At 44.5% G+C, this 21,656-nt stretch overlaps 1 protein-coding gene across 1 annotated transcript in view; it reads right to left on the reverse strand.

The window, feature by feature from the left end:
• Nucleotides 1-2,012: 2,012 nt before the first annotated feature.
• The window catches only part of LOC115459418 (unconventional myosin-Vb-like), a 41,684-nt gene continuing 22,040 nt past the window's right edge, over nt 2,013-21,656 (reverse strand). Inside the window, exons 4-5 of the mRNA XM_030189245.1 lie at nt 14,719-14,800; nt 2,013-2,122 (exon numbers count right to left, since the gene is read on the reverse strand). Coding sequence (XP_030045105.1) covers nt 2,013-2,122; nt 14,719-14,800 — 192 coding nt within the window. The remainder of the gene's footprint in view (nt 2,123-14,718; nt 14,801-21,656) is intronic.

Here is a 21,656-nt window from a genome sequence, read left to right on the forward strand (position 1 = left end):
CTCATTTTAGCAATTACTTACACTCGACTGGGGCACCCGTACCACAGGTCTTGCAACAATCCCTGATTATGAGAACAGCGGCAGCAACCTGGAAATGGGTTAGCAGGATGCATCATTTTTCAACAAAGATCTCGCCATATTTGCCCATTTGTGACAACCTGGCCTTTAGGCCGAGCAGTATGTATGGGACATTCAGGAAATGGAAAAAGCGGGGATTGGAGTACTTACTGCAGGTGCTGACCCGGGAAGGGCACATGAAATCGTTTGAGGCCCTGAAAACAGAATATGGTCTTCTTGAAAGGGAGCGATTCCATTATGAACAGTTAAAGCATTATGTGATGTCTCTGCCCTGGGAACACCTGGCGGAGGATGCTCAGGAGGAACTTGCGTCGGCTTTCTCCCTGGGGGCCCAGCATAAGGTGCCACTTTCCCATCACCACAGGCACATAAAAGACACTATGCCAGAACCGGATTATAAAACTTTATCCCAACAGTGGACAGCAGATTTGGAAACAGAAGTTACACCAGCTTTGGTGCGGTCTCATGTGCTATCAGTCAGAAGAGTGACGTATCAGTCTGCACATTGGGAATTACAGTACAAATTTGCTTTTCGGCTGCATATCCCCCCTAGAAGAGCGTTCTATATGGGTCTGTCGCCCTGGGGGGAATGCCCGAAGTGTGGAGCGGAAGGCGCCAATTTGGGACACATGTTTTGGACATGCAAAAGCATACAGGGATTCTGGAAAGTTATTATAAATTATGTTAATGACATCTGGCATCAACGTTGGAACTATGATCCGGTGCTGTTGTTTGGACAACCCCAATTGCGGCAGCCACTGGTGAAGGGCTTTACAGCGTTTGTGACAAGATCTGTAATAGTTGGCAAACAGACTATTTTAATGGAGTGGCTGACCACTAGAGTACCCTCCCTGCAACAGTGGCGTTCGAAAATGTTGTTGATGATGCGGGTAGAGAGGGTAGAGATTGTTAACTTTGAATCACGGGCAGGGGAAAAATTTCAACAACTGTGGGCGCCCCTGTGGAATACATTAACTCCATCTGCACGAAGTTATTTGTTGAATGTATGAACAGTGTGATATTACTATACGGGAAGGGGAAGGGAGGGGGGGAGTGGGGGGGGGGGAAAGGGGAGAAAATGTAAAAACTCCATTTCTGTAACAAAACAGTTCTATTACTGTGTATTTGGTTTGAATAAATATGATTTAAACATAAAACCATACAAGAAAGTAAGACCTTTGAAGTCAGAATGATTGAATATTTTAACACCCAACAGAAAGGACTTAACAAGGATCTGGGGTTCCTAGCCCATTATAAACCATAAAGCTGTATTTCTCTGTTGATCACCCCACCCCTCAATTATCCACACCCATCCTGTTAGAATATCAATGATATGCTTTGATGTCCCCATGCATACCTCCTACCCACCCCCATCCTCCCACCCTGTCAGACTGTCATAGTAATGCTTGAATGTTTTCACTTATATACACTGTCAGCTAGCACATTTGCTTATTTCCGATCTGACGAAGAAGGGCAACCTTCGAAAGCTAATCAAGAAATGTATTAAGTTATGTCCAATAAAAAAGGTATCATCTTATTTTCTTTTCCATGTTTTATTTTGTTTGATTTCTATTGATAACCTTAAGCGTGGACTAACATGGCTACCACACTCCTCTACTTAGGAAATTGCTAGCATTTCCTTTCCTTAAATCTCCTGCTCAGTCCCTCTTGGTTTTTTTTTCCCCTCGCCATTCTCTCTCTACATTTGCAGTCCCGATCCTCAGAACACACACCAGCCAGTGGAAATGTCTGGAGCCTCTGGCTCTGATGCAGGCGGTGACACAGGCAACCAGCAGCTCTTCCTCCTCCACCTCTTCCTCACTCTGACTTTCTCAGTTTGACTAGGCATGCGCTCAAGAGCTGTATCAATGCACAACTCTTCAGGGTATGCGCCTAATTCTCAGTGCTAACGGTGCGCCTATATTTGCATACTATTAGCACTGAGCATTAGGGAGTTCTTTTGCCACGCTGTTCCAGCAGTATTTTTCCGGCACTGTTCCGTACAGTGCCAGAGTTTTCAGCATTGGGCTTTCAGAGTAGACAGCTGAAAGGGAGCAAGGATAGTGGGATTCCCATGGGGATCCCGAAGGGATAGACCCAGGCCTTACGAGATCCCCACGGAAGTGTCCTTCCCAGAGCCACAGGGTGCCCCTCCTGGAACATACCTTAAGGTACCCTGGTGGTCTAGTGGCTTCTCTGGGGCAGGAAAGATGTCCACTTTTTCCTGCTGTCTCGGCTTTTTTTAAATGGCAGACCAGACTTCCAGCAATGGCTCTGAAAGACTTCTGCTATTAGGAAACAACCTTATAAAACATAAGGACGGTTTTCTCTTTACACTATAGAGGGTCTTGCTTACATGGATAAATTAACAAACACTTTTCCCTTGCTCATCATTGTGATTACTCTTCTAGCAATGAGGATGGCCAGCCTACAGTGAAGGGCGAACAGAATCTAACAATGTTATTTTCCTCCCATGCACAATATTAATGGAGCCTAAAAAGAAGCCGTTTATCACCTACAGCACTGGCAGATAGCTGGAACAAAAACAAAGAAACTGATGTGAAATCTGCTGCGCAGGTTACAGCACTCAGATCCACAACAATGCAAAGATATGATATAGTGCTGTTTCTCTGCAAGTGTCTGTAAGGCCACTTTTGAAATCATACAATGGCATGTCCTTCAGTACTAGAGCCACAAAATACTAGTAACCACTATGTCTGTACAAAAAACACAAACAAACCCAACAACAACAAAGAAACATTTAGACATGTGATCAAATGCTGAATTCTTAACCTTTTTTTCTTTTCTTTTTTTTTTTATAATGCAATGATTATTATCTGTGTGGGACTACCAGATGTAGGCAGTGCTGTACTGAGACATGTCGGACATAATTTCATAACACAGCACCTATTTAAGATGTCCAAACCCACTCGGCGCTAATATTTAACACAGTTTAACCACGCACCTTAACTGAGCAATGAGCCAGTGATAATTGGCCAATAACAACCAATCATCAGCACTAATTGGCAATTGGAATTTACGCACTCTTCTATTTAGGTGTATTCTTTAAAAAAAGGCACCCGTAAATTCTTTTTTAGTTCCAATATTTTTATTGTGTTTTATAAATAACAAATGGCTAAAATAAAGCAATTAGCCAGCTTAACAAGTTAACAGTAACAAGCATCAGCATACATGTTCAAGTTAGGGCTTATTTCGATAACAGATCATAATCATAAGTCACAGGAGTAATACATAATTTCAATTCTGACAAAGGTTATTACGTAGTGAGTTTAGTACTTAACAAGCGAGTTATGTTTTTCAGCCGCAGCATATTCATATTTAGCTAAAATACACACAGAATTCCACCATGATAAATAAGTTACTTTTTTCAAGATCTTTCCAACAAAAGAAAAGTGTTCTAAGGGCTTGATGTAACATTAAATCCAGTAATTGTGCTTGATATTTGTCTACTGATGATTGTAACATTAGTGATCCACATATAACTATATTATATGATAAAACATCTTGAATATTCAAGGTGGAAGATATTGTGTCCCATACAGAATTCCAATATTCTTGAATATATGGGCAAGAATAGATGATATGTTTAAGATTTCCAACATCTTTTTCACAGGTCCAGCATTTATTCACACTGTTTTTTGGTTTTATTGTGTTCAATTTGGCGAGTTTAGCAGGAGTCCATAGGGCTCTGTGTGCTAAGTAGAACATAGATTGTGAAATGGACGCTGATTTGGTGGTATGAGTAATTTTAAACCAAAATTTTTCCCAAGTTTTTTCATCTAGTTGGGCATTTAGATCGCATTCCCATGATTGCATGGTATTAGTAGGTTCTTTGAATTTAGCTAACTGTAGTATTTTGGACCATTTAGATGCGACTTTTTTGGAAGTCATAAAAGACTTGCAAAGTTGCCAACAAGAAGGGTAATCAGTAGTTAATTTTTTTTATATCTACGGAGTTAGTTACACAGTGTTTGAGTTGAACCCATTTGTAGTATTGAGAACTTTTAAGAACATATTTTATACTTATTTGGGCAAAAGGTAGGCAAGAATTATCTTTTATAACATCATTGAGAGTCCATATACCAGCTTTTTTCCAAGTATTCCAATTTATGCAACAATTGTTAATTTTGGATTGTTCCAAATTGGGATGTACATAGTATGTGTTATGGGATGTGTGACAACTGAATCAAGTTCATTAAAAACAGTTCTAAGAGTTTTAAACAAAACATTAGAAGAAACATTAGTCTTTTGAGACCAAGGGAAGAAATGTGTGGGTGTGTCTGGTTGCTTTAGCATTTCAATCTGGAACCATGATGAGGTGTTGAGTTTTTCTTTATCATACATAAATGCTGAGTTTTGCTTTAGGAGAAAAGATATGTGATAATCATAGAAACTAGGAAAATTGACACCACCTTTTAGTGGACATGCCTTCAATTTTTTAACTGAAATTCTAGGTGTTTTATTATTCCATAAAAATTGTACTAATTTAGCTTCAACCTTCTTATATGTTGTTGGATTTAGTAACATAGGTAGCATGCTAAGAATGTAGTTAATTTTTGGCACTATCATCATTTTTATGGTTTCTAGTCTACCCCACCAATTAAGCCTTAATGGTGACCATTTTTGAGTTAGTAATTCAGTAATTTTAATTATATTTTCAGAGTTATATTTAATAGTGTCCTCAATAGTGGGGCTAAATAAAACTCCCAAATACTTAATTTGATTATCATTCCATTGAAAATTATATTGTTGAATAATATGTTTCAGATGAACACAATTTATGGGCAAAAGTTCCGTTTTTGCGGTATTTAATTTATAACCGGATATTTTGGCATATTTAGATATTAAACACAGTATGTGAGGGATTGATGTAGGCGAGGTGAATAGTAGGACATCATCTGCTTACGCAGCTAATTTAATGTTTTGTTGGCCGATTTTAACGCCACTGATAAGGGGGTGTTGACGAATCGCTGTTAATAATGGTTCAAGGGCTATATTAAATAATAATGGAGATAAGGGACAACCCTGTCTAGTGCCCCTAAATTCTAACAGCCGGCACTTACAAAGGGGAGGGGCAGCCTCACACATCCTGCTTCCACTCGGAGGGCACAGAGAGAGAGGGAGGGAGGCGCGGGGGTGGGTGGTGTAGAACTCAGATGACAGGGGGAGCATGGAACTTGGAGGGCAGGGAGGAGAGGGAGGGGGAGGGGTCCTGGAACTGGAAGGGGGAGGAGGTCCTGGAGCTTGAAGGGGAGGGCCGATCCTGGAACTCGAAGGGGAGGGGGCCCTGGAACGCAGAGGACAGGGAGGGAGGGAGGTAGGGGGCCATGGAACTCAGAGAGGAAGGGGCCTGGAATTCCGAGGAGAGAGAGGGACGGACATGCGGGGGGGGGGGGGAGGTGGAACTCCAAAGACAGAGACCAAGGGAGGGAGGGAGAGCTGGAACTCCGAGGAGAGGGGAGCATGGAACTCCGAGGACAGGAAGGGGGGCCTGGAATTCACATGACAGGGAGGGAGGCAGGAGGCCAAGCTGCAACTGCGAGGAAAATCTTGCTAGCACCCATTTCATTTCTATCAGAAACGGGCCTTTTTTTACTAGTATGTTATAAAGACTTGTGTCACTATAAAAATAGGAATCCTCTTGACCTCAAATCTGTTATAAAATTACCCTCAACCTATTCAATGTTAAAGTATATGCAGCTTTACCGCCGCTTTGTAAAAGACCCCCACAATATTTTAAATCACATTTTCTTCGTGTGTGTTTTCTTGTGGTAATTTATTTTATTATTAAAACTTGGTATACCACAAATTGCACTGAAAATGTAGCTTAATGGTTTACATTAAAAAAAATCAAGGTGAAGAGAAGGAGAAGTGAAGAAAAAAAAAACATTTAAAGAATATCCAATAGAAAAAGTTTGAGAGAAAAAAAAACAAGGTTTAAGCTGTTTTTAAAAGCAACAAAAGATGATGATTCTATTCTCATTTCCAGGGGGAGGGACTTCCAAAGCTTAGGAGCAGCGAAAGCAAATGCTCATTCTCTGATGGAATCTAAACAGATCAGAGAAAGCGGAAGGAGGTACAGAAGCGATGATTGACCAGAGCGAAGTGATTAAAGTGTTATTTATTAGTCATGATTAAAAAAATAATTGCAGATAATAAAATTACACTGCAGCATCTTCAGCATGATCTCCCTGTGTCTCCTCCCAGCGTATCTCCCTCTCTCTGGTCCACGGCACAAACCAGCATCTCTCCCTCTCTCAATTTCTCCCCCTCCCCAATCTATGCTGCCTTGTATCGGACACTGGTAGTGGCAGCTATACCAATATGCTGCCTGCGTCCTGCTGTGGAGCTTTCCTTCTGATCCACCCTGCCCCCTCTGATACAACTTCCTGTTTCCAAATTTGTGGGGCAGATCAGAGAGAAAGATCTGGAGAATATAGGCAGCATATGTGTATCACTGCCACCAGGGGCGTATCTGGACTCTGGCGATAGGGGGGGCCAGAGCCAGAGGGAACATTTTAGTCCCCCCCCCCCCGCCACTGCCAGCCCCCCCCCCCTCGCCACCAATGACACTCTCCACCCCCTCCCACCACCGCCAACCCTCCCCCGCTGCTGTCACTTACCTTTGCTGGCGGGGGACCCCAACCCCCCGCCAGCCGAGGTCCTCTCTTCCATGCAGGCTGCAAGTTGCAATGCTTCCTGTTCCTCTCAGTCTGACGTCCTGCACGTACAACGCGCAGGACGTCAGACTGAGTTCCAAATTCTGAGTCTGACGTCCTGCACTTGTATGTGCAGTACGTCAGACTGAGAAGAACAGGAAGCGAAGCGTTGCAACTTGCATCCTGCACGGAAGAGAGGACTTCGGCTGGCGGGGGCTTGGGGTCCCCCGCCAGCAAAGATCAGCGACGGGTTGGTGGCGGGCGGGAGGGAGGGGGAGAGGGTCCATGGTAGGGGGGTCCAGGGCGAAATCTGCGGGGGCCCAGGCCCCTGTGGCCCCACGCAGATACGCCCTTGACTGCCCCAACAGGGACCACTACAAGACAAGTTAAAGTAGACCAGACCGGGAGGGGGGGGGAAGAACAAAGAGAGAGGGGGGAGATGCTGAACTGTGGGGAAGGGGGAGGGGAGTTGAGGAAAGAGAGGACTGTGATAAATGATGATTGTAAATGAGCAGCAGTTAATCCAGTATTGAAGAAACAAGGGTTAGATGTTTCTGTTGTGAGTAATTTTAGATCTATTTCAGTCGATCCCTTTTTAGGGAAAGTATAGGGGAAAAAAACTGAATTGCACCAATGGTTTGGATGTTTGTCAGTTTGGCTTTCGTAGAGCTCATGGACTTGAGTCTTTATTGTTATCTACAGCTGATGAGGTAAGTCGAGGATTTGATTTTTTTTTTAAATGTTTTTGTCTGATATCCCTAGATATGTCCAGATGTTGTTATCTAAATTAAGTAGGTTAGGGATGAAACAGCAAGTGTTTAAAGTGGTTTGTTTCCTATTTAGTAGGACTTGCTTTGCACGTGAGGAGTGAAGGACAAGTTTCCCAGGCGATAAGGTTAGAAAAGGCTGTCCCGCAAGGTTCTGCCCTTTCGGCTTTATTGTTTAATATGTATATGGCCTCTTTAGGGACAATTTTTCTGCAGTCGGAGGCACTTTGACAGACAGACCTTGCTAAAACTCAGAAGTAACTAAGCATTTTCTCCAGACATACTAAGGGGGAAAGTTATCTACGTGGGCTACTGTTCCATTGCTTAAAATGCAACCCTGTGATAAAATAACCTGACTTAATAGAAATACATATTGATAACTCCACCCCCCCCCCCCCTTCCTTAATGAGAGAAATCCTATATAATAATTCTCACCTCCAACGTTCTGAGGCTGCCTGGAACCATTGTTTCCGCTGGAGGTGGTGTCCCTCATGTAGTAGATAGTGACATCATACAACCCACACCAGATTGGCCAGTAGAAGGCAGAGGGGTGGAGCCACGATACAGGGAGCAGCGAATCAGCACAACACTGGGAATGCACAGCAGCAGGAACAGAAGCCTCTCTCATACAGTTACTCTCACATACACTCCCTCAAACATACACACTCAGAGGAAAACCTTGCTAGCGCCCGTTTCCTTTTGAAACAGAAACGGGCCTTTTGTACTAGTACTTTAATAATTCTGGCCCTTATTATGATATAGAACTAGCAGTGAATATATAACTTTATGAACTGTTACCCACAGAGATGCTGTGATTTGCTTGTGGTAGCACAAAAAAGCAGGACTGGAATCCAAGTAAAAAGTTGTCCTTTCCTTTTATTAACTAGCATGCGAAAAATATATTCTATTTAAATGTCATCCATCCTCCATATGTCTTCTCTAACCAAATAATGGAAACCACAGCCCTGATCGGTTTAGCTCCTGCAGCCACTATTAATGTGCAGTTATCAATCATAAGTATTGTTTTTCAATCTCAAAATGTAAGATCCTTAGGAGTTTAATCGCTAGCACGTTTCCCCACAATGTGCCGCTTCTTTACATGATTCAGCACGAGAGGATTTATGTCCCTGTCACCTTGCAAGGCAGTCAAAATCTTTGCACAATGAACTTTCTGGCATTTATAACCATGAGTTCCTTCCGGGTGCTGAGATTTAACGTGAAATATGACTAATGCACCAACACATTCAACCAGTGGCATAGCTAGGTGGGGCCACAGGGGCCTGGGCCCCTCTAAATTTCTTCTGGGCCCCTATTTTTGCTGATGGGGGTCCCCAATCCCCGCCAGCTGAAGCCTTCATCCAGTGGCGGTCTCTAGCGCCACCGCATTGCCTACCCTGCTCTCATTTCTCCTCACATCCGGCACGCTCCTTTTAGTGAAACTGAGCAAGCTCAATTTCACTAAAAGCAGCGTGCAGAATGTGAGGGGAAGCGAGAGCAGGGCAGGCAGGCAATGCGGCGGTGCTGGAGACTGCCACTGGACAAAGGCTTCGGCTGGCAGGGGTTGGGGACCCCCGCCAGCCAAGGTATTTGCAGTGGGGAGGCAGTGTAGGGGAGGCGGAGGCCCCCTCCCCTCTGGCCCCCTCCCACTGCGAGATCTGGCTACACCCCTGCATTCAACACAACTTAAGCTGCCTGCAGAGCTGAACCAAGCAAGACAAATGGGAGGGAACATTTACTGTACCTTGGAATTCCTCATCCTCACCATTGCTTTAGGCCTAGTAAGCAGAGGGAAGTCATGCTGCTACACTGACTTCTAGACTCCCTCCCTAGCACACACATGCACAAATGGGATAGTCAAATCTCTGGATTCTAGAATATTCGCTGAAGACCTACTGGTGCGTGCAGTGGTCTGCTAGAGCCGGCTCACACTGGTTGTTATTTTTTTTTTTAATTTTGCAAACCAGTTCTTGCACCAGATCAGCTGGTACAAAAGCGATCCTCCTATGCTCCTGCACCATGCTGTAGTGCTGTCCAATTTGCGATCCGAATCGATTTGCCAATTCATTTTTGGCGAATCCATTCGAATCAAATTTTTTAAAAACTGGATACTTCGATTTGATCCCCCGCCTGTGTACCTTTTAAAAAAACCAGTTCTTCGCCAGCAGCGAGCACGAGTAGCCAGTGACACAGCTCGCACCAGCTGCACAGCCTTCTCAGTGACGCGACTTCCTGTATCCTCAGAGGTGGGAATAAGCCAGAGGGAAGGCTGTTGGGCCACCACGAGTAGTGTACTCAGTTGCTCCTGTTCGCTGCCGGAGATCAACAGTTTTAAAAGGTACAGGTTTCTAAAAGACAATTTTCCTGTGCGTTCTCAGATTTTAGTTTACGGGAAGTTTCACGGTGGCTTAGAGTCATCACGCTACTGTCTTGTAGTAGTGGTACCTACCAGCAACGTTTCAAAAAAAAAAAAAAAAAGTCTTGTGTGTGTCCCCAAATCCAAATTATTCTGTGAGACTGAATTAGTTTGTGGGAGCTATGATTAGCATTATGGGCAGTAAATCTTTTTTAAAATAATTTTCACTCGGCTATAAATCATTATGCTTTCCAATATTATTACCACTTAAGTGTCATGATCTGGGCTTGCACTTTTCTCCTACACAGCTTTAACTATTATACATCTGACTGCTTCATTCATCTGCAGTGTCTAGATGTGACACAATCACCTTCACTCACTGAATTTTATTTTATTTTTAGTTTATATGACTTCAGTTCACTGGAGTGGAGGAGTAGCCTAGTGGTTAGCGCAGCGGACTCTGATCCTGGGGAACTGGGTTCGATTCCCACTGCAGCTCCTTGTGACTCTGGGCAAGTCACTTAACCCTCCATTGCCCCTGGTACAAATAAGTACCTGTATATAATATGTAAACCGCTTTGAATGTAATTGGAAAAACCACAGAAAGGTCTGACATGCTCCAGCCTACATGTCAGACCTAATAGACCTCAGAAACAAAAAGGGGTTCGAAGTTTCCACAAAAGTTCAACAAAAAAGAAAAAAGTGGAAAAACACAACTTCAAGAGATCAATCCGAGACAAGGGGTGAGATGCTCCAGGAAAGCTTTCCTGGAGCATCTCACCCCTTGTCTCGGATTGATCTCTTGAAGACCTAATAGACCTGCCACCCAGGAATGCAAAAAAATCTTCTCGTAAATTCCTTAATCTTCATTTTCCCAACTGCAAAGGTCTGAAATACAAACTAATGCATGCATCTACCTTCTCCTATATGAGCACACAACTCTAGAATGCGTTACCACGCAACCTGAAAGCGACCTACGAACTGATCAACTTCCGTAAACTACTGAAGACTCATCTCTTTGACACGAAATACCACAAAGATCAACACATGTAACTATCTCCTAATATACCCAGAACGTCTTATAGCGCCTAATGTCTTAGAATGTCCTCTACCACTATCTTGTCTAATGTCTTAATATGTCTTCTGCTATACCACTATCTTGTATGTCACAACCATGTAACCCAAAATCCTTCTGTAAAACCAAATGTAGATTCTCTTCTTATTTCCAGTATCCATAATGTATTGTAAGCCACATTGAGCCTGCAAAGAGGTGGGAAAACGTGGGATACAAATGCAATAAATAAATAAATATATATATAAGTCCCATTCCCCATTCATTATCTGAGAGGGTTATAGGGAAGGTATGTAGACATATGTTGCTCCTGCTAAATATTGACTCACATATTTTCTGAATGCCAACGTTTATGTGTATACTATAAATGCCAAGGCAATTTTGTACGCACCTACTTGATTTGTAAAAGGATACCCCTTTATTGACACCTTCCCGTCGTCTCCCTTTATCTTTACAGTTACGTACATTTACCAGCACACCACTGGGTCTGTGCATGTGGTGGCAACCGTTAGCAACAGTGCCAGTGAATGAGAGACTGACAGACAGACTGATTTGCTGGCACTCTTGCTAACTGAAGTCACTACATGCACGTGCCAGGCCTCTCTGATGCTGAGCTAGCTCGTGCCTCGTGCACCATGGCTTGGATCTGCCCTGCGTCAACTCAGTCTGGGCTGGGAGCAGAGGGTTATGGGAGACTTCTGACTGCGTGCACAGTGCACTCAGGCAAGGAGGCGGAGGTGACACTAGACTGACAAGATGAGAGCGAGGCTAGCCGCCTTCCACGTGAATCCCGCAGGAACTTCTTCCATTCTTGCGGGCGTCCTGCAAACCCAGAGGAGATTCCCACTGCATTCCTGCAGCCAAGGAAGTGATTCCCACGGACTCTGTGGGATTCCTGCAAACCCCGTTTGGCATTTATAGTACAACAGCATTGCTGTTTAGTTCATATTTGTGGCTATGGCACCAAGTTATAGGCTATCCCTGATTAATACACGTTCTTCAAGTATGATACTCGTAATAGATTAGATATATCTGCACTTTCTTTCAAAAGATTCCGTTTTAAGAAATATTTTACAGCCTTATTCTCTTACAGCCATTTCAAATTTGGAGCTCCTTACCTGCTTTAGGGAAAAGCCAATCAAATGATTTAATTTTTTGTATAATGTTGAATACAAATTTATTTAGAAGGTATTTATTACCTAATTAGATATTGCATAGTTATTGTACTGTAATTTTTCTTGACAGTGTAAGCTCCCAGTCTGGTTGACTGGTTTTACTTTACATTGTAATGCACTCAGTGGCGTTCCTAGGGGGGCTGACACCCGGGGCGGATCGCCGATGCGCCCCGCCCCCCGGGTGCAGCACGACCCCCCCCACCCCCGGCGAAAGAAACCCCCCCCCCCCCGGGTGCAAGCCGCTGGGGGGGGGGGGGGGGTGCCGCGCGCCTGTCCACTTCGTTCGTTTCCATGCTCCCTCTGCCCCGGAACAGGAAGTAACCTGTTCCGGGGCAGAGGGAGCACAGAACGAACGTAGCGGACAGGTGCGCCCCCCCCCCCCCCCCAGCAGCATGCACCCGGGGCGGACCGCCCCCCCCCCTTGGTACGCCACTGAATGCACTCCGAACCTATTTTAAGGTGTTGAAAGTAATATAACATTAATATAACAAAACAAATCCAATAAAAACAATGGAGTTCTAACTTTTTCTGAATAGTGAGCCCCACTTTAAGCACTTGAGTAAGGTGTCTAAACTTTCATGGACAGTCCTGCATATTGTGAGACCCCAAGCAAGGGTTGGGAATGGGCCGGTGAAATAATGCAGCCAGGCAAGGAATGTACACAAAATAAGTATTTATTTAAAGGAATCTCTGGGCCTGGTCCTTCACAGGGCCAGAGACATACTGTGGGTAAACGTCTGCAGTTCAGGAAACACAGTTATTAAGCAGGCCTCTAGCGGCAGACCTAACACATTTTATGACTGCCGGGGTTGCTATGCCCCAAACACAGCATATAGTTCTTGGGTTTCTCTCAGAGGTCCAGGTCAGGCTTCAGCCAGATCTCCGCAAAGCTTACTAGTCTTAACAAAAGCACAAGGTTGATTTACTTCAGCCAGGTCACAGCATCTAGACATATTCAGTCAGGGCATAGACTGGAGCGTCAGGTCTTCCTTTCCTGGGCCTCCTTAACCTCAGCCTGGCCCTTTCTTTTAACTTCCTGGTATTGCTCCGCCCCTCCCGGCTCACTTCCTCCCGTGGCAGGACCAGTGCTCCTAAGGTAGCCCAGGCTATCAGAGGGACTTCTCTTAAGAGTGAGGGGCAGTGTTCTATAAACTCACTCATACATATATAGAACTGCAGACATGAACTGTCTGAAGTTTCATTCTGCAGGATGAAAAAGTACTTTAATAACAGGCTTATTTTCGAAAGAGAAGGACGCCCATCTTTTGACACAAATTGGGAGATGGGCGTCCTTCTCCCAGGGTCGCCCAAATCGGCATAATCGAAAGCTAATTTTGGGCATCCCCAACTGCTTTCTGTTGCGGGGACGACCACAGTTCCTGGAGGCGTGTCGGAGGTGTAGCAAAGACAGGACTTGGGCGTGCCTAACACATGGGCGTCCTCGACCCATAATGGAAAAAAAAAAAGGACGTCCCTGACGAGCACTTGGGCGACTTTACTTGGTCCAGTTTTTGTTACGACCAAGCCGTGAAAAGGTGCCCAAACTGACCAGATGACCACCGGAGGAAATCAGGGATGACCTCCCCTTACTCCCCAAGTGGTCACTAACCCCCTCCCACCCTCAAAAAAAACTTTTAAAAATATTTGTTGCTAGCCTCAAATGTCATACCCAGCTCCATGACAGCAGTATGCGGGTCCCTGGAGCAGTTTTAGTGGGTGCAGTGCACTTCAGGCAGGCGGACCCAGGCCCAGCCCCCCATACCTGTTACACTTGTGGTGGTAAATGTGAGCCTTTCAAAACCCATTGTACCCACCATCTAGGTGCCCCCCTTCACCCATAATGGCTATGGTAGTGGTGAACAGTTGTGGGGAGTGGGTCGGGGGGGGGGGGTTGGGGGGCTCAGCACCCAAAGTAAGGGAGCTATGCACCTGGGAGCAATTTATGAAGTCCACTGCAGTGCCCCCTAGGGTACTCGGTTGGTGTCCTGGCATGTGAGGGGGACCAGTGCACTACGAATGCTGGCTCCTTCCACGACCAAAGGACTTGCATTTGGTTGTTTGTGAGATGGGCGTCCTTAGTTTCCATTATCGCCGAAAATCAGAAACGACCACGTCTAAGGATGACCATCTCTAGGGACAACCTAAATGTTAAGATTTGGGCGTCCCCGATCGTATTATCGAAATGAAAGATGGCCGCCCATCTTGTTTCGATAATACGGGTTTCCCCGCTCCTTCGCCGGGACGTCCTCAGGAAAACTTGGGCGCCCCTTTCGATTATGCCCCTCTAAATCATCTCTGCTACAGCTTAACCCAGTGCACCTCTGCAGACATCCCTAGATTCAAAGAGGAGGAACTATAATCACCAACTTTTTAAATTTATTTTAAAAGTATTCTCCAGATGGATCATTAGCTGGCGTTGCTAACACAGTATCACCACCCTCTGTTTATACTTTTACAATTAAGCCATTGGTTCCAAAGACTGAACATCTAGTTTCCCTAGCCATTTCTTTTGGCAGCTTTTACTGGTTTATGTCTGTAAATCAATATAGTAGATTTATTTTCTAGTAATGCAAAATCGTAAAGCAATACTTACTTAGCATTAGCTCTTTAAACTCAGGAAGATTGGAGGAGGCGCAGAGCTGATAGAAAATATGATAGTTACGTTCTTCTTCGGCCTAGAAAATAAAAAGCAAAGGTTGACTTGTTTTAGGTATAATAATTAACAGCAGGTGGTTAATAAAAGATCAGAGTAGAGCTCAGTATCCTTACATGCTGGCTGGTCTATACAATCTTCCAAGAGAATTCAAAGCTACAAAGACACAGAACCTGCTACTTTTTCTGAATAATTTAGTCACTGTTTGAGCAGGGACACTGTCTGCTGGATTGACATATAAAGCAGAGAATCATTTGTATAGTTTTAGAGATTACACTACAAGACAAAGCAAAACAATGTAAGACCTACCTTAAACGTTACAACTAAAATGAAGCTGAACTGACTTCTCAACCTTAGACGATATCCTTTCAAAATATTTTTCAAAATTATTTACTATTCTGCTTTTAACTGTTGTACAGACCAAAATACATGAAGTGAAAAAAAACTACACTATTTTGTTAGGCAAGGCATCCAGATAAAGACACATCACAAATAATTATAACAAAACTTAATTCACAGGATTCACTTGTCCTTTTGGCATGCATGAATAGAGTTTAACCAGTCATATACCATAGGCCTGCTGAAAAAAAACATAGTGACATAGTAGATGACGGCAGATAAAGACCTGTACCGTCCATCCAGTCTGTCCAACATATTTTTAATGCTGATTTAAAGCCTTTAAAGAGACATCTCACTACAAAACCACTAGAGGCAAAGAGTTCCATAAAGCGAGGGATATAAAATAAAAAGCAGAATGCCTAGTTAAATCCAGTTGAGGCATTTGGGGTCCAGAAAGAACCACACTGTGATCTTTTAGATATCACAAAACGTCAAGATGGAGAATAAGGAATGGTAAGGGCAGACAAATCAGAAAGCCATAAAAGCTAAAATTAAAGCCAATGGTGGCTTTTGAGAAGTGGCGTAGTATGACCTGACCTACATGCAATGCAAGGAAGCCGAATGGCTGTATTCTGTAGATTTTCCAATTTCCTTTTGCTTGTAATTTTCCTATTGCTAAGGACCACAGACAGGACAGAATGGAGATGAGTATACTGCCACTGCCCATCCTGTATTCATTCTCTGGGTAATGCTGTTTGTGAAGGCTAAATATAATTCCCCCCAATATTCAAAAGCATTTAACCATTCAGGATTGACACCTGGCCGGTTAAATGCCCCATAAATGGCTCTCCACGAATTTTCAGCAAGACGTGGCAGGCCATGATCCTCTGAAAATTCGTGACTAGCGGCCAGCCGGTTATATTGTGCAATATAAACACCACCAACTTTCAGTGCATCGCCAGCTAAGCTTGGCAGCCATATTTGGCCATTTGAATACCAGACCCATCTTTGGTCAGTTCAAACTTAACTGGCCAGCACTGAATATTTATTTTTTTATTACATTTGTACCCCACGCTTTCCCACTCATGACAGGCTCAATGCGGTGGGCAATGGAGGGTTCAGTGACTTGCCCAGAGTCACAAGGAGCTGCCTGTGCCGGGAATCAAACTCAGTTCCTCAGTTTCCCAGGACCAAAGTCCACCACCCAAACCACTAGGCTACTCCTCCACTCCATATTGGCTTGGCGAGGTAAGTTTGAACCAGTCAAAAATAAAACAAATATTCAATGCCGGTCACTGGAAACGGCCCAGCATTGAATATCCGAGCTCAGGGCCAACTGCAGAAGTAGGCCAGGCTAACTACCAGAACCTGAATATTGGGCTCATTGTGTTTACCAAACAGTGCAAAAAACTATGCATCATTTTCAGAATTAGCCTTAGGCTTACAAAGTGCAATTCCTACCATACTCAAAGTCATGACAACTATGCTGTATGTCTAATCACTGAAGCTATAAGAATATAAGAATAGCCATACTGGTCTATCTAGCCCAGTATCCTGTTTCCAATAGTGGTCAATACAGGTCACATGTACCTGGCAGAAACCCAAATAGTAGTAATATTGCATGCTACCATTCCCAGGGCAAGCCGTGGCTTCCCTATGTCTGTCTCCAGGAACTTGTCCAAACCTTTTTTAAACCCAGATACGCTAACCATTGTTACTACACCCTCCAGCAAAGAGTTCCAGAGCTTAACTATTCGTTGAGTGAAAAAAATATTTCCTCCTCCTACTACTACTACTATTTAGCATTTCTATAGCGCTACAAGGCATACGCAGCGCTGCACAAACATAGAAGAAAGACAGTCCCTGCTCAAAGAGCTTACAATCTAATAGACAAAAAATAAAGTAAGCAAATCAATTATTGTGTACAGGAAGGAGGAGGGTAGGTGGAGGCAGGTGGTTACAAGTGGTTACGAGTCAAAAGCAATGTTAAAGAGATGGGCTTTCAGTCTAGATTTAAAGGTGGCCAAGGAAGGGACAAGACGTAGGGGCTCAGGAAGTTTATTCCAGGCGTAGGGTGCAGCGAGACAGAAGGCGCAAAGTCTGGAGTTGGCAGTAGTGGAGAAGGGAACAGATAAGAAGGATTTATCCATGGAGCGGAGTGCATGGGAAGGGGTGTAGGGAAGGACGAGTGTGGAGAGATACTGGGGAGCAGCAGAGTGAGTACATTTATAGGTTAGTAGAAGAAGTTTGAACAGGATGCGAAAACGGATATGGAGCCAGTGAAGCGACTTGAGGAGAGGGGTAGTATGAATAAAGCGACCCTGGCGGAAGACGAGACGGGCAGCAGAGTTTTGAACCGATTGGAGAGGGGAGAGGTGACTAAGTGGGAGGCCAGCAAGAAGCAGATTGCAGTAGTCTAAACGAGAGGTGACAAGGGTGTGGATGAGGGTTTTGGTAGAGTGCTCGGAAAGAAAGGGGCGGATTTTACGGATGTTGTAAAGAAAGAAACGACAGGTCTTGGCGGTCTGCTGGATGTGAGCAGAGAAGGAGAGAGAAGAGTCAAAGATGATCCCAAGGTTTCGAGCCGAGGAGACAGGGAGAATGAGAGAGCCATCAACAGAAATGGAAAACGGGGGGAGTGGGGAGGTGGGTTTGGGGGGAAAAATGAGAAGTTCGGTTTTGGTCATGTTTAATTTCAGGTGGCGTTGAGACATCCAGATAGCAATGTCAGACAAGCACGCTGAAACTTTGGTTTGGATGCAAGGTGAGATATCAGGGGTAGAAAGGTAGATTTGGGAGTCATCAGCATAGAGATGGTAGGAAAAGCCATGGGATAAGATTAATGAACCAAGAGAAGAAGTGTAGATAGAAAAGAGGAGGGGACCAAGAACAGAACCCTGAGGTACGCCGACAGGCAGAGGGATAGAAGTAGAAGAGGATCCACCAGAGTGAACACTAAAGGTGCGGAGGGAGAGGTAGGAAGAGAACCAGGAAAGGACAGAGCCCTGGAATCCAAGTGAGGACAGGATATCAAGGAGTATGCTGTGATCGACAGTGTCAAAAGCAGCGGAAAGATCAAGAAGAATGAGGATGGAATAGAGACCTCTGGATTTAGCCAGTAATAGGTCATTGGAGACTTTAGTAAGAGCAGTTTCAGTTGAGTGGAGAGGGCGAAAACCAGATTGTAGTGGGTCAAGAATAGCATGTGAGGAGAGAAAATCAAGGCAGCGGCAGTGAACAGCACGCTCAAGTAATTTGGAGAGAAGCATTTTTAAGCATTTCCATGCAATTTCATTGAGTGTCTCCTGGTCTTTGTACTTTTTGAAAAAGTAAAAAAATCGATTCACTTCTACTTGTTCTACACACTTAAGATTCTGTAGACCTCAATCAACTCTCCTCAGCTGTCCCAGGAATCCCCACTAGAGGGCTGCCTCTCCTCTTCCTGACCCTAGGCACTAATAGTGCCCCCACAGGTCCTTTTCTTCTTCCCTGAGCTGTGGCTACTCCCAAGGGTAGGGTTACCATATGTCCGGCTTTACTCGGACATGTCCTCTTTTGAGGACACGGCCGAGCAACCGGGCAGGTTTTGCCAGCCTGCCTGTTTGTCCCAATTTGCAGAAGAACAGGCAGGCAGGACTCGGTGTCCTCCCCTCTCCTTCTTTACCTTAGTGTGGTGCCCCTGGTGGTCTAGAATTCAAGCAGCGGCCTCACAGTGGAGGAGGGTAGTTAGTGGGGTCCCGCAGGGGTCTGTGCTGGGTCCGTTGCTTTTTAATGTATTTATAAATGACCTAGAGATGGGAATAACTAGTGAGGTAATTAAATTCGCCGATGACACAAAATTATTCAGGGTCGTCAAGTCGCAGGAGGAATGTGAACGATTACAGGAGGACCTTGCGAGACTGGGAGAATGGGCGTGCAAGTGGCAGATGAAGTTCAATGTTGACAAGTGCAAAGTGATGCATGTGGGTAAGAGGAACCCGAATTATAGCTACGTCTTGCAAGGTTCCGCGTTAGGAGTTACGGATCAAGAAAGGGATCTGGGTGTCGTCGTCGATGATACGCTGAAACCTTCTGCTCAGTGTGCTGCTGCGGCTAGGAAAGCGAATAGAATGTTGGGTGTTATTAGGAAGGGTATGGAGTCCAGGTGTGCGGATGTTATAATGCCGTTGTATCGCTCCATGGTGCGACCGCACCTGGAGTATTGTGTTCAGTACTGGTCTCCGTATCTCAAAAAAGATATAGTAGAATTGGAAAAGGTACAGCGAAGGGCGACGAAAATGATAGTGGGGATGGGACGACTTTCCTATGAAGAGAGGCTGAGAAGGCTAGGGCTTTTCAGCTTGGAGAAGAGACGGCTGAGGGGAGATATGATAGAAGTGTATAAAATAATGAGTGGAATGGATCGGGTGGATGTGAAGCGACTGTTCACGCTATCCAAAAATACTAGGACTAGAGGGCATGAGTTGAAGCTACAGTGTGGTAAATTTAAAACGAATCGGAGAAAATTTTTCTTCACCCAACGTGTAATTAGACTCTGGAATTCATTGCCGGAGAACGTGGTACGGGCGGTTAGCTTGACGGAGTTTAAAAAGGGGTTAGATAGATTCCTAAAGGACAAGTCCATAGACCGCTATTAAATGGACTTGGAAAAATTCCGCATTTTTAGGTATAACTTGTCTGGAATGTTTTTACGTTTGGGGAGCGTGCCAGGTGCCCTTGACCTGGATTGGCCACTGTCGGTGACAGGATGCTGGGCTAGATGGACCTTTGGTCTTTCCCAGTATGGCACTACTTATGTACTTATGTACTTATGTACTTGCAAAGTCACTGCTTGAACTCTCGGCGCCGGGAGAAAGACAGTCTGCAGATGCGCCCGGCAGGAAAGAGGGGGCTCTTTCCTGCCCCGAACAGGTGACTAGTCTACTAGGACACCATACTAACGTAAAGGAGGGGAAGGTAGTGAATAGAGTCATGTGGGTGGAGGGAGGCTGGAAAATTGGGGATGGGATCTACATGGGGGTGGGGGGAGAGAGAGGGAATCTGGCTTTCTTTTGGGGGGTCAAAGTGACAGGGAGCAGGGTGGGGTAGGGTGCAACAGGGGGCGGGGGCATGTCTTTTTTTTTTCTTAGGGCAAATATGGTAACCCTATCCAAGGGTTGCTGTTCCTTAGCCCACCCTGAGACGCTCCAAAAGGCTTCCTAGCCTTGAACCTGGATTTCAAGGGTTTCTGCATTCCATGCCATCAAAGAAGCCTTTGAAGGTACTTTCCCCTGCTGGGATTCAGATGTACCAGCCATTATCAAAGCTCTGCAATCACCAGGTCCAGGGTTTCCCCACTAGAAGGCAATCTCCATTCCCAGCCAGAACCATAACAGATGATGCAGCATGATTCAAGCCCTTACTAAAGTTTCCCTCCACTAGTGAATTCCCATCATGCCACCAATTTGCCTCTCCCGTAAGCTCAGGGGGAGCAGGTTTTTATTTCCCTTATTCGGATTCAGCACAGTCTGCAACACAAGCTTTATTTATTTCAGCAAATTAACTTGCTCAAGTGTGTGGAAATGCTTCTATCAACCTGTCTGCTTGCCCCCACTCGTATATAGGAAGCTGAAGGGCCCCATCCTCCTCCAGGAAACTGTGCCAAAATTCAATCAGCTACCTTCCTTGTGTAGCTCTACTAAGGCAAGCAAACTGACAGTTGTGATTTCACAGAGAATAAACCTGTTTGTGTTTTTAAAAAGCCCTTCAAACAGATTCTCTCTCTCTCTCCTCTTACTCTCATCAAACCCCATCTACAGAGGGGGTTTCCATCTGCTAACAACTCATGCTAATGCCACCAATGTACATTTTGCTTAACATGAACCCTGCAGCAAACAGCACACATTAATTGCATTAGTGTCTGCTGCTTGCCTCATTAGTAATCAAAATACTTTCCAACAGATGACAAACGTGAAAATAAAACAAAAATGCTCTCAATTTCACAGCTTTATCATGCCTGCACTAGTCTTTAGTGAGAATAACTACAAATCAGAATGGACAGAGAAGTGCAGAAGGGAAGTAGGTTACTGCAAAAACCAACAAGTTAAGAAAATGAAAATGTCTAAATAGAATTATTTTCCATTGTAGAAGTCTGTTTACTATTCCTCAGAGCCTAGCCAGGAAATTACACAAAGTTTTTATTTTTGCACTACATCATCAGATAGCACAAGAAAGAACAAGACTGCAGTACACAAGACTTCAGAAGAAAATGAGATATTAAAAATAAAAGTGGACATGTTGTTCCTCCTTTTGTTGTTCATCTCTTTGGCACAATGTATAGTTAAGTCAACCTCTACCCACCTTTACTCCCAGTGTACCTTGGAGTGCTAACCTGAATATCTGACCCTTCTCTAGCATATCAAACATTGACGCATGACTAGAAGAAGATGATGTTCCTCTCTTTCTCGGGTGTCATTTCTTGAGACTAGCCCAGACATCTTGTGGGGACGGATCCAAAGAAGCTGCCTCCTCATTGCCTTAAATCCCTTCCCTTACGCACG

The sequence above is a fragment of the Microcaecilia unicolor genome, unplaced genomic scaffold (genome assembly GCF_901765095.1).
Source record: "Microcaecilia unicolor unplaced genomic scaffold, aMicUni1.1, whole genome shotgun sequence".
Taxonomy (NCBI): Eukaryota; Metazoa; Chordata; class Amphibia; order Gymnophiona; family Siphonopidae; genus Microcaecilia; species Microcaecilia unicolor.